Source organism: Ursus maritimus, unplaced genomic scaffold, assembly GCF_017311325.1.
Source record: "Ursus maritimus isolate PB19 unplaced genomic scaffold, ASM1731132v1 scaffold_23, whole genome shotgun sequence".
NCBI classification, from domain to species: domain Eukaryota; kingdom Metazoa; phylum Chordata; class Mammalia; order Carnivora; family Ursidae; genus Ursus; species Ursus maritimus.
In genome coordinates this window covers 42,546,040-42,558,649 of record NW_024424786.1, presented here as the reverse complement: position 1 = coordinate 42,558,649, position 12,610 = coordinate 42,546,040, and the positions used below count along the sequence as shown (strand labels likewise).

General features: G+C 61.3%; 1 protein-coding gene across 1 annotated transcript in view; it reads right to left on the bottom strand.

Annotated features, from left to right (window-relative positions):
• Positions 1-12,610, bottom strand: part of LRP5 (LDL receptor related protein 5) — a 131,382-nt gene that overhangs the window by 284 nt on the left and 118,488 nt on the right. Inside the window, 6 exon segments of the mRNA XM_040638785.1 lie at positions 1-168; positions 1,968-2,065; positions 6,070-6,209; positions 6,419-6,655; positions 8,452-8,562; positions 10,615-10,851. The exon segment at positions 1-168 is cut by the window's left edge and continues 1 nt beyond it. Coding sequence (XP_040494719.1) covers positions 1-168; positions 1,968-2,065; positions 6,070-6,209; positions 6,419-6,655; positions 8,452-8,562; positions 10,615-10,851 — 991 coding nt within the window.

Here is a 12,610-nt window from a genome sequence, read left to right as displayed (position 1 = left end):
GACAGGTACTGGCTGTGGGGCGTGGGCGGCGGCGGGTAGGGGTCTGAGTCCGAGTTCAAATCCAGGTAATACTTGCTGGCCTTCCAGCGGTTGGCACTGTAGTCGCTGTCGCAAACATCGGTGCTGCAGGGCGTCGTGGGGGGCGCCATGCCTCGGATGATGTAGGGCCTGAAGGGGACACACGAGAGGGGGGCCTCGGCTCAGGGAACAGGCACGGGGGCCCCTCACTATGTGGTCTCTCTGAGCCACGCATCCCCACCTCTAACGTGGGCGTGCCTGCACCCAACTCCAGGCGGCAGAGCCCAGGCCCTGACAAGGACGGCAGCCCTGGGCCAAGGTTGCCTTTATGGAGAACACGCCTCCAGAGCCTGCCTGCTTGGCCTTGGACGACTGACTTAACTTCTCTGGGCTTCAGTTTCTCGTTGGTAAAATGAGGAGGAGAAAACAGTACCCGCTTCCGAAGGGGCTTGTGAAGGTTAGATGAGATTCTGCATGGAAAGTGCTAGAAAAAGTGCCAGACACCAGAAAGTGCTTGACAACCGTTCCCCATGATATCATTCCTGTAACTATCGGAGACCAATGGGCCTGGAAGGGTCCCCTACTGAGTTAAGGCAGTCTGACCCAGGGGACGCCTCCCAGACGTCTCCCACACCCAAAAATTCTATGTGGGCCTGAGCTGGGGGTGCAGACCATGGTGTGTTGAAGAGCCCCAGGGGGCTCACCGAGGCCGAGGAGGTGGAGCCAGCGCCTTGGGGCCAGCGAGGGGCACGTGGTACTGAGAAAGTGCAGCAGGAGGACATGCCTCACAGGACCCCGGGGGGCAGGAAGGGACCCCGACAGACGGTGAGAGGGAAGAAGGGGCATAAAAATCGGACATAAGAAGTAAAGCCAGGGGTGGACCGGAGACTGAGGGATCTGGCCAGTGTGCATGTGACAGGCTGGGGACAGCCACCTATAAGGCCGCTGGGGACACAGTGGGACGCTGACCACTGCAGGTCCCTGACTAGGGCAGTGGCCCGGTAACAAGGGGTGCCTCTCCTCTTCAGGCCCCAGAGTTCCTGAAATGGCCACCAGATGGCAGGCGGCACCGCCCTCTGAGGCTCCTCTGCCCCAGCAACTCTGGGGAAGAGGAGGAGGAGGAGGTGGAGAGGAAGAGGGGGAGGAGGAAGAGGAGGGGAGGAGGAGGGGGAGGGAGGGAGAACGACGAGGGGCCCCCACCCCAAGCTTCTGCCTCCACCTGCCCCTTCAGGTAGCTCACGTGGGGTGAGGGGTCCAGCGCACCTGTGCGAGAGGCCCTGTAGGCTGAGAGCACTGGGTTGAAGGTCACCTCAGGCCCAGACCTGGCCCCCGGACAGTGTCCGCCCTGCCCCGCCCCCCACCCCAACCCAGGGAGGTGGGGAACGCAACCCCAGCTGGACAACCTGGGGGGCGGAGCAGACCTGCAGGTTTCCTTGTAGTGGATAGGAAGAGAGGATCGTCCAATCGAGGGCCCACTGTGGCAGGTGCCCCAACGGCACTCGTGTGACTTGGATCTGATCCTTCCGGGACGGGGGGCGGCAAGCGGTGGACTCAAGCACGGTCAAACCCTGGCCCCTGTGCGTTGGCCTCTCTGGGCGCTGGGGCCTGGCCACGCCACAGTGGGAATCCCCTGGTGGCGCCATTCAAGGCCACGCCTGCCTGGATGCGTCCCAACTTAACAAAATACCCCCAGAACTACTTCTCGATTCCAGAGCCTGCTCAGAACATGGGATGTGGTTGGTTTCTGGACTCAACGGGTAGGCCCGGCTCATTCCACGAGGAGGCAAGCCGAGTATGGTCAGAGGGCCCAAGACGGCCCACCAGCACCCTGGACTTCTCTGCCAGGTTTTCTCACCCAGGAAATGGGGACAGGGCCCCTGCTGTACCACAGGCTTGTCCGGAGGCCCAGACGGCCACGGGCGTGCAGGGCTGTGGCAGGGGCTTCGTACCTGTAGGGTCTCGTGGTGCTGGGAATGTTGGAAGAGTAGAATGTGTCCGCGTTGTACAAGGAGGGGTCCGTGGCGGGGGATGGCGGTGGGTTCAGGATCTGGGGAGAGCCAAGCAAGGGTCACGCCGGCCTGTTGGAGCTGCGCGCGTCTGGTGACGTGCCCACCCACCCGAGCAGGCGGACAGGTCGGCACGGGGCCTACTTGGCTAGGCAGACCTCACAGCGTGGGGAACCAACAGGTGTCCTGTCACCCCTGAAGGTCATCACAGTGAGAGGCAGCGGTGCCTGTGGCCCAAATACCCGTACTGCAGACCAGCAGGGACCCCAGGGCTGGAGGTCTACGTCAGCCCCCTGCATTGCCCCCTGCACGCAGCCGCGGAGGTCCCCGCAGGCCCTGGGCTGTCCCCCGGTGCCGGTGGGCACCTCGCGAGGCTCCTCTGGGACTTCTCGAACTTCCCTTTTGCACTGTGACTTCCCCATCTCTCTCCACAGGGTGCGAAGACTGATTCCTACAAGACCCTCCTCACTCCTTACACAGGCGGCTCCGCATGCCAGCTGCAACCCTGACCACGTGCGGCGGTCAGCCTGCTGAGGGAGGGGCCCCAGCCCCGCTGCCGGCCCACACGGCCCCTCCACGCAGATCCAGGGAAGGGGCCCCTTTCTCGGGATGTCTTGGCCCCAAACTCTGACAAATGATAATGATACGATGCATTCCCCAGAGCCAGGCAGCCCACGACCGGCCCCAGAGAGGGACAGAGGGACCTGGCACCCCCGGTGACCCACCCAGCTCTGCATCTTCCCCAGCAGCCGACACCGACGACGCCCCACCCATCGCGCGGCCCTGCTGAGCATGCAGGGCTTTTGTGGGGTCACAGCCGGACCCTGCTTCTGGAGCTCCCACCGCTGAATGGGAACATGGCTCTCACCGCGTGTCCTGAGGGACCGGAGGGCAGGAGAAAGGGCACAGCCCTTCCTGACAGGCCGGTGCGTGTGGGTCCTGACCCATCACTTCCCGGCTGTGGCACGCCCCCTGGTGACAGTGGTGAGGAACCTACACGCAGCGCCCTTTGGGAAGTGGCAAGGGCCCCTCTCCTTATTCGGGGGAAGGTCCTCTTGGGCCCAAATAGCCAGCCTGGGGATTCCTCAGGATGTGCCCCCAGAGCTGGGAGGGCACGATGCTGAGGGGGTGTCATTCAGAGAGGGGAGCGGACACCAGGTGGGGAAGCCCCGCAGAAAGGGCCCCCTAGAACTGCCCCCGCACCCCAGGCCCTTGGGGTCCTGTTTCCTCTTCTGCCCATGAATCTCACCGGATCTGGTTTCCCTTCACCTCCACCTGCAAGGTGAGCTTAGGGATTCTGCCCGAACCCCTTCCTCTGCGGCTCACTGCTACTTCCCCAGCGCACGGTTGTCTGGCTGTTCTTCCCAAGTCTGGGGGCAGGGGGCAGCCCCTCGGCCACGCGAGCTCAGGAGAGCGCCCCCTCTGGTCGGGCTGATGTAGCGCGCGGAGAGTGCCTGCGCCGGCCTGGAGGGTCAGACGAGCTCAAAGAGGCCAGCTTTGACTTTAGCAGCGAAAAGCAAAGTTGGGAGAGGGGCTGTCATTGCCTTAGTACGTATGAAACTGCTGTGTGTGACCCTGGAATGGTGGATTTGTGTCACCGCACGCGTGTCCACGCCCACAGAATGCGCAACACCCAGAGGGAACTGTACCACCGGCTGTGGCCTCTGTGTGATTGTGATGTGTCCACGCGGCTCCGTCCGTTACTATAGCACCCTGGTGCAGGACATCAGAGGTGACAATGAGGGAAGCTGCCCACGTGGGGGCAGGAGGCATGTGGGAAATCTCTGTACCTTCCTCCCAGTTTAGCTGTGAACCTAAAACTGCCCTTAAAAAAAGTCTTAAAAACGAAAAAAGCACATTTGTAAAACTGGTAAGATCTGAATAGGGCCAAAAAATACCCTACCACCGCCCTACTACGTACGCTGTGCTGTTGCCCCAGACTGAACATTTGTGCCCCCCCTCGAAGTCCTATGCCGAGTCCTAACCCCCCAGTGTGACGCTATCGGGAGCCGGGGCCTCCGGGAGGTGATTCAGTCCCGAGTGTGGAACCCACACGACCCCCTTCTGCTCTGTGAGGAGGATGAGGCGGCCATTCGTGAACCAGGAACGGGGCCCCCACAAGACACCAAATCTGTCAGCGCCTTGACCTTGGACTTCACGGCTGCCTAAGCCATACCCAGCCTGTGATCCCTTTGTCAGAGCTCAGGAGGACCAAGACGTTAGTGATGCGAGATGTTACCTTGGGGGGAATCTGGGTGAAGGGCACATGAGACCTCTCTGTGTTCTTACAATCGCATGTGAATTGACAAGGATCTCAAAATACAAAGTAAAAAAAGTTACTCTCTCGGCTGGGGAAACAAAGTCCAGCCTCCGGTATACTCGCTTGTGTACGGATTACCCGGGAGGACGCACGAGAAACTTGCCACGGGATGTGCCTCTGGGAGGTGGGGGTTCTCGCTCAGAGTGGGGGGGTGACCGACCCCCCTTCTTTCTGCTGTACATTCTGTTGTACCTTTTGAATTTTGTACCCCGAGCCTATATTACTGATTGAAATAATGCAGTTAATTTGCTGGCTTCACACAGGGTTTCTTTTTGGCAAGATGGAAATGCTTCTACAACGGTGGTGACGGCTGCACCCACCTGTGAATACCCCAACCACCGCCGAATTCTCCCCCTCAAGTGGGTGAACTGTATGGTATGTAAGTTGTATCAAAACAAAGCTGTTTAAAAAAATAGTTGGGCTGGTAACAGTGTCATCTCTTGCTGCTAATAAGACCCCCCAGCTCCCAGCAGAGCCAGGGGACAGAGAAGCCAGGGCCCTGAGCCTCCTGGTGTCTGCATGGGGGGCTTGGGGGGGGGGTGTCCTAGAGTGAGCTGTTATTTCTAGCTGGTCACATAGCGCGTGTGAGAGTCAGGGGATGGAGGCAGCAGAGAGGACCAGCGGGATGGTGGGGAGTATTCTAAGCTCCAGGCTCGCGGCTCCTGGTTTCTGCTGCCCCCAGACACAGCCCAGGCCTGCAGCCCCCAGGAAATGCAGTTCCCGGCAGGCAAAGCCCGGATAGTGACCCTTGCTGCCCCCTTCCTCCCAGGGCTGCCAGCGTCAGACTTGGTAAGGAGCAGAGAGCCTGGACATGACATGAGACACCAGAAAGGCAGAAACACCCAGCCCTGGTGGTTGGGGCTTCCTGGAGACCCCCAGGACAGGAGGCAGTGTTCAGCTTGGAAGAGCATACTCTTACAGGAAGTCAGGTTTTTAAGGATTAAAAAGTATAGAACCATGTAACGTCAGACCCCGATGCTTGCCTACACAGATTATGCTCGTGCATTGAGCTCACCCAGGTCCCTGGGGCCGTGCTCTTGGAACTGTCCTCCCCAGCCAGCCTCGGGAGAGGTCCCCTGGCAGGAACCCAGGGGGGAGGCATGGGGGCTTCAGCGTTTCACCCTCTGTACGGTCATTTCTCTGTAGCATGCGGCTCGGCTAGGACCAGGCCCTCAGCCACGTGGCCTCCTCGGAGTATTTCCGCCACAAACTCACCTGTGAGTCCCAGTCCTTTGGAAAACAATCCAGCTATTTTCTGGGACCCATCAGGGCCTCGGGAGGGAAAAAAGGGTGCTCTTGGCAGGGACGCTAAGGAGACAGGCACACGCAGGCACAGTTGGAGTGCCCCGTCTAGACTGGCCCTACAAGAGGCAGGCATAGATGGGGCGGGCCTATGAGAAACAAAGGTGGTCACCAGGGCACTGGAATGTCCAACAGCGAGCCAGGAGGTGGGATTATGGGGCAGACTCTGCCCTTGCTAGTTGTATGGGGTTTCCAGATTAGCCACAATGAATAAGGAGGACCCTTTCTAAACAGAAAAACATGTCCCAAGAGAAAAACGACAGGATGCGCTCAGGGAAGAAAGTGAACGCTCCCACCCTTCTCTGTGGTGGTAGGACAGCTGAGAATTCTAGGAATCCTGAGGTCACAGGAAATACCCCCTGGCCAGCCACTGATGGTGCAGAACCCCCCTGGATGGCCAGGCCCGCTCCCACCCCCACTCACCGGAGGGTACAGGGTGGCCTTGGTGCTGGACGAGCTGCTGGACGAGGCCCCGGTGACGTGGTTCCGGTCATAGAGGGGCACTCCACCCCGGCCCCCCATCAGGCTCACAGAGCTCATCATGGACTTGCCACAGGAGATGCCTGCCGGGGGGAGGGGGCAAGGTGGGTCAGGGCCAGGCCACCCACAGACACAGCACACGCTCCGTGGCTCCTGCTGCCCGTAAGCCCCAGGCTCAGGTGGGCGAGTCCTGTCCTGTCCCTGCCCCCACAGGCCCCTCTGCCCACCCCCAGTGTGAGTCTGACCCGTTCACCCCACACCCTGCCCCGCCTCGCCCACGGCAGCTTCTTACCTGTGAAGGGACCGTGCTGTGAGCTGCCCGGGGCTATGAAATTGAGGGGAACGTGGGGGGTCCCACTGACGTACTCGTGCGGAAAGGGCCCGTTGGCCCCGGCGTAGCGCTGACACACCACGCGCTGGCAGACGAAGTAGACCCCGCCCATGACGAAGAGGGACAGGATGATGCCGATGACCGGCCCGATGGCGCTGCTGTGGGCCGGGCTGTCATCAGACGGCGGCTTGGTGATCTCTGCCCGAGAGCGGCCAGGAAGAGACGGCGGATGTTAACCGCCAGGGCACAGGCTCTCCCGTGGGGGCGGACACCATGTGTCCCCGAGGGGCCATTCAGGCCCAGCACCCATGGGTGGACGGTGGGAAGAGGGAGGTGCTGGGGTCCTGGGACACAGGGCTAATCTCAGTACCACGGACACGCTGTCCCCCTGGCCTGCCCGGAACACCCTCCCCCTCCTCCTTGCCGACCCCCTTCCTCTCTCATTCCCCTTCCCCTGCCGGCTGGCTAAGCTTTACCTACTTTCCAACAGCCCCTCAGCCGCAGCCTCTATAGCGGCCTCGGGCTCATCCCTGCATCTTGGGGCTCTCCGTGCAGCTGAAAGCATGTGGCTCTGTGAGTCACAGCCCCCAGACAGCTGGGTCTGGAGGCCCCCAGAGCCGGGTCCCTGAGGCTGACTATGGGGCCACAGATGTGGGGCAGGTTGGCAGGGCCCAGGGGCTGCGAGCCTGTCTAGCAGGGGACGTCCCCACATGCAGGAGCTGCACTGGGCTGATGACGCACCCAGGGCTGGAGGCCTGCACTAAGCCCCACGCACCTGCCTGACCCAGAGGCCCAACGTGAGGGTAGCGTGAGGGGCACAGTGTGACAAAGCCTGGGGGTGGGGGCTCTGCCAAACCTGCAAAGCCGGAGCCCACTCAGGGCTGCAAGGTGCCCAGGAGTCTTTCTGGGTGCCCTGCCAGTACAACGGCCAAGTGGGGGGACTCCTCAGGCCGGCTCTGCTGTCAAGCCTCGGGGGATGGGGAGGGAGCACAGAGGCTCTAAACTCAGCTCGGACAGAAGGACGTTTACTTTCCCATCAGGCGGGCCCAAGGGTTCCAAGGGCAGCCCACTATGTCCCTCCTGCCAGCCGGAACCCAAAGGGAAGGAAGGAAGTGCTGGCTCGGGCGACAAGACCAGACTACGGATAAATGTCACCCCGACACCAGAACCACCGTCACACCAGAGGCTGAAGAGAGACACTATCAGACTGCACCTGCCCAGCTAAGGGGCAGGGGCTCAGACCCCCGGTGGCCTCCATCTCTGCCCTCTGGCCCCGGGTTACTCACTTTCTTGAGATGGTAACCGAGGTGCCTCACCTGGCTTCACCCGAAGGTATAAAAGTGTTCAGGGACCCCCTCCTCCTTCCCCACTCACAAGACCGCTCTCCTGCAATCAGCTCTCAGCCTAGGTTCCTCTACAGTAAATGGAGAGCCCATGTCCCCAAACATGTGTGCACATTCGCACTTCCTGTCTGGGACTCCAGCTCCCTTCCTGTCTGAATCAAAGACAGCCTTTCGAGAGCCACCACCTCCAGGGAGCCTTCCCTGACTGCCCTGGCCTCACATCCCGTGGCCCCCGTGCCCCTGACTACACAGGCCGCATAGCTCAGAGGCCACAGAAGAGGCTGCCACGGGAAGGGCCACCGCGACCCCATCAGAGTAGTCCTGCTGCCTGACATGCTGCTGCGTGAGGTCCTGGCAGGCAGAAGCACGCCCTCTCAGGCACGGTCAGCCACAGCCACCACACCCCCTCCACAGGGGGCCTGTCTCTGTCACAGCCAGAAACACCCCAGGGCCCACCAATACGCCCCTCCGCCCCCTCCCAGTTCAGCCTCATCACTGCCTCTCCTTCCCGGAAGGCTTCCCTGCCTCCACCCCCACCCCCAAGGCTGAGTACCCCCAACCTTCTAGTCTCTTCATTCAGCCCCCCGCATGTTTCCTCCCCCTCGACCCCACACTGGCCCCAGGTGGCCCCTCTACGGGAAGCTGGCTCACCGCACATGAGCTCATCGGAGCCGTCGATGCAGTCGGGGAAGGAATCGCACTGCTGCTTGATGAGGACGCACTGGCCGCTGGCACAGCGGAACTGGTTGGGCAGGCAGACGGCTGCAAGGAGGAGTCTCGCATTCAGAGAGGCTATGGGGTGTGATGCGGCCAGGTGCGCTAAGTGGAGAGCCACCAACCAGTGCTCCCTGCCCCGCCACTAAGACCCAACAGGAAGGTCTGGGTTCCAAATGCAGAGCAGGCAAATGGGACCCTTTCCAGGATGGGGTCAGGGAGTGGTCACAGCAAATCCAGTCTCCACCCTCCCCTCAATGTCCCATGATCCAAGGCCTGTGCGATGCTGGGGTAGGGCTGGCAGGGAAGAGACCTCAGTGACCCCTGGGAAGCATGTATCAGGCTCCTACCATGGGTCAGGCCCAGGCAGAGTCAGGCCCCAAGGCTTGCCTTAGTTATGCGGAGGCGAGAGCCAACCAGAGGAATGACCTAGAACGGGTGGGGCAGGGGACAGGCGCTATCTCAGCAGAGCTCCCAGGGTGGAGGATCCGGAAGGTGGAGCAGAGCTCGACCAGGAAGGCAAAGGTAGCTAGCTCACAAGCCTCTTGGACTAGGAGGAAGAAGGCTGGGTATGGCTGGCCGTCTCTGTCTCCCTCCGTATTCCAGAATGACCTGGAAGGAGCTACAGCTCTGCGAGGAAGGCACTTCCCTGGGGGGCTCAGCCATCGCCCACCCCCAGGGCTTGCTATTTAAGCCCGCCACCTGCCTTGCCCTGAGTGCCCCTCCCTGGGAAGCAGAGATGAGGGGACCCTGTCCTTGCAGAGGGTGGGACAATCTGTTGGCAACAAAGCAGAGGAGGAGGCTTCTGAAAGAGAAGGTAAAGCCCAGGGTCTGAACACGGTTTGCTGTCAGTGCCGCACTTTGCACCAGGATAAACATTTACAGGGGTAGAGGCGGGGCCTCCTGCCGTCCTCTGAGATTGTCCCCAACAACCTGTGCTAGGGCAAGGGCGCATGGGGGGGCTGAGCAAACTCTCCTGTAAAGGGCCAGGTAAAGGTATTTAAGCTTCGAGGGCCATAGATCTCTATTGTAAGGACTTAACTCTGCTGTTTCAGGGCAAGACCAGCCACGTACAATATGTAAACAAAGGAGCCTGGCTGTGTTCCAATAAAACTTTACGAAAACTGGTGGCGGTCCGGATCTGGCACTCGGGCTGCAGTCTGCCAGTCCCCGGTCTATCACCTCCCTCAAATTCGCAAAGGGTCCGTAAGCGGGAAAGACTTCACGGCGGCAGCTTTAGAGAAAGAGCTGAGAAAGTGGCCCCCCCACCCCCAGGCCCTCATCTCCCACAAAATAGCCGCTCATCACGAGCGGGGACAGTGACCAACGAGCACGTGAGTTATCTGAGAACAGCATCCGGCAGCTGTGGGGGAGGCAGAGCAGCCCACTAAGCTCAGACATGGGCCGTGGCGCTGGCCATCCGTGGCGGGGAAACAACCGAGCCCATCGTTTACAAAAGGAAGATTCGGAGGATGCGCACAGATAGATGTTTCGCTGTCAAGGTCTAAAGGAAGATCCTGCTGGTCAGAGTGTACCGGGGATGACTAAGCAAATCTTTGGGTCACTTTCGGCTCAGTGGGGTGCTAAGACCACCAGGGAGTAAGCATTACCCCACAGACCGCTCTGTGGGGGGCAGCACTGCCTTTTGGCACGGGGGTAACCAGTGCGCGCACCATGGAAATCACCCGACTACTGGATTTGCCTTGGGTTCTTGTGAAACTCTTGACCCAGTGAGGGAAGACAAGACAGGCTCTTAGAGTCTGCCCTCCGGCCGCACTGCCTGGCAGGACAGGACAGGGTGGACGGCGAGGTTTTCCTCAGCCGGGCTAATAGTACCATTTTCCTCTCCCAAACTGAGGAGGGGCTGGCAATTTCGCCGCTGGCGAGGGTCCCACAGCGAACCCACCCTTGTGTGGCCAGACGGAGCCCAAGCCCCAGAAGGGCAGGGCAAGGGGCTTGCAGGGGCGCCTCTCAGGGAGGGGGCAGCCAGGATGGAGCAGGCCCCGGGTCGGGCGGGGGTGGGGGCGGGGCCAGGGCAGGCAGGGGCAAGGAGGGGCGGGGCCAGCGCGGGGGCAGGGGCGGGGCCGGGGCCGGCCTCACCGTCGCAGTCAGCTTCGTCGGAGCGGTCCTGGCAGTCGGCCTCGCCGTCGCAGCGCAGGCGCAGGTCCACGCACTGGCCCCGCGCGCAGGGGAACTGGGCGGCCGAGCATACCGGGCAGCCCTCCTCGTCGCTCTGGTCGTCACACTCGGGGAAGCCATCGCAGCGCCAGGCCCCGGGGATGCAGTCGATCTCCCCGGTGGCACACGCGAACTGGTCCGGGGAGCAGGTGGGAGGCTCTGCGGAGAACACAAACACCATCACGCACCGCCCCGCGGGGCCACGCGCTGCTGGGCTTCCGAGCAGGAGACGGTTCAGCTCGATCGCGGTGCTGTACCCACACGGTACACAGGGCAGGGTGACCTGACGCTGTCCCGCCTCTGGCCCCAGCGTAAGATGAAGGTGGGGTCATAAATGTTTGCTGAAAGAAGACACGAATCTTCTTTGTTGCTTTTTTTAACTGTGGGGAAAGGGTGCTGAATGGAAACCCGAGCTTCAAGCAGAAGGTGCTACACCAAGCTGAACAGAAAACGCTTTTCGCTAGAAACTCAACCCTGACCACTGAGAAGCCAGGGCCGACCCTGTGCGTCTCCATCTCCTCACTCCAGGCACTGGGCCGGGTGTCTGGGGATGCCCACTGGAGCCCCACCTTTGCCGGCCTGGGGTTCCAGGCTGGGCGGCCCATGTAGTGTAGAGTCCGTACCTATGCCCATCTGGCCACATCTGAGCAGCCACGGCACGCACACACACACGCACGCACACGACACACACACAGCCCTTGGGAGACGGAGGGTCAGAAAGCAGGTGCTTGGCATTGGCACCTGTTCCAGGTCTGGGGCAGCTGGAGCAGTCGGGCTGGGACTCTGCGGGTGACCAGCGCACCCGCAGATACGGCGGGGGGTTGGTAGAGGACCTGCTGGCCATCTTGCTGAGGAGCAGGCTAAGGAGAGGCAGGAGAGCGAGGACACCACGGTGGGAGGGTGCAAGGGGGGGGGTAGGAAGGCTGCCGGTGGAGGCAGTCACCTGAAGGTGGGGAACCGGGTGAGCAGGAGACGGGAGACCTGGGGCCACCTCCTCCCAGGTGACCATGGCCAGTCGCTCCACTCCTCATGTCCACCTTCCTCAGTGCAGGCCAAGTCCCGGCGAGGACTCAGTCGGGAGCAGGGTGGGGCTGGGTGGGAGCTGGACAGGTCTGGGGTTGAACCGAGGCTCCCCTTGGCAACTTTGCAGAACCAGACGAACTCCCCAACCTCCCAGAGCCTCCGTTCCCTCATCCCTAACACAGAAGCAGCCACACTACGTCCCACGCTCCTCAAAGGATAGCAAGGTAAGCGTGGGTGTGCGTGGCCGCGCCTGGCTCGGGAAGGGCTCAAATAGCTTTAGTGGTGCGTCACTGAGAATGCTGAAGCACGTGACTGCACCTTCCGCCGTCTGGCTCCTGCCACTTCGTGAGGTACGAGTTCCTACGTCACCCCTGACAACCCCTCCAAGCTCTTATGCTTCTGTGCTCTCTCCAGAGAAGTAGCCAGGCATCCACAAGTCTGAAGGGCCCAAGGTGGGGGTGGGGAAGGGACAGAAGGGGCACGTCGTTCAAGTAGAGGCCCAGGGCTGGGGTCCAAGGGAGAACTGAGCGCTCTGTGCAGTCCCCTCTTTGCCAGGGCAGCCTAGACATCTGTGGGAGTCTGCCACTCAGGCCACAAAACCAAGTGAGCCCTGGGGCTGGAACTTGGAAGAAAGCCATGAAGAAGTTCAGAAGGGTCAAGGTGGCCCCCACCAGGGACAGCCACAAAATGTCCCCTCGGCTCTAAGCAAAGCCCTCTGGGGTTCGCAGTGTAAGGCAGGGCAGTAGAAAGCTCCAGAAGGACAGGCCCTATGGTCCTACCCCCTGAGCTCCAGGGGCAAGGCGAGCCGAGAACAGGCATCCATGTACTGACGGGCACGTGCTGAGCATCTGCGGTGCGTAGGACACAGTGTGGGTGCCGCAAGGGGCGAGGACAG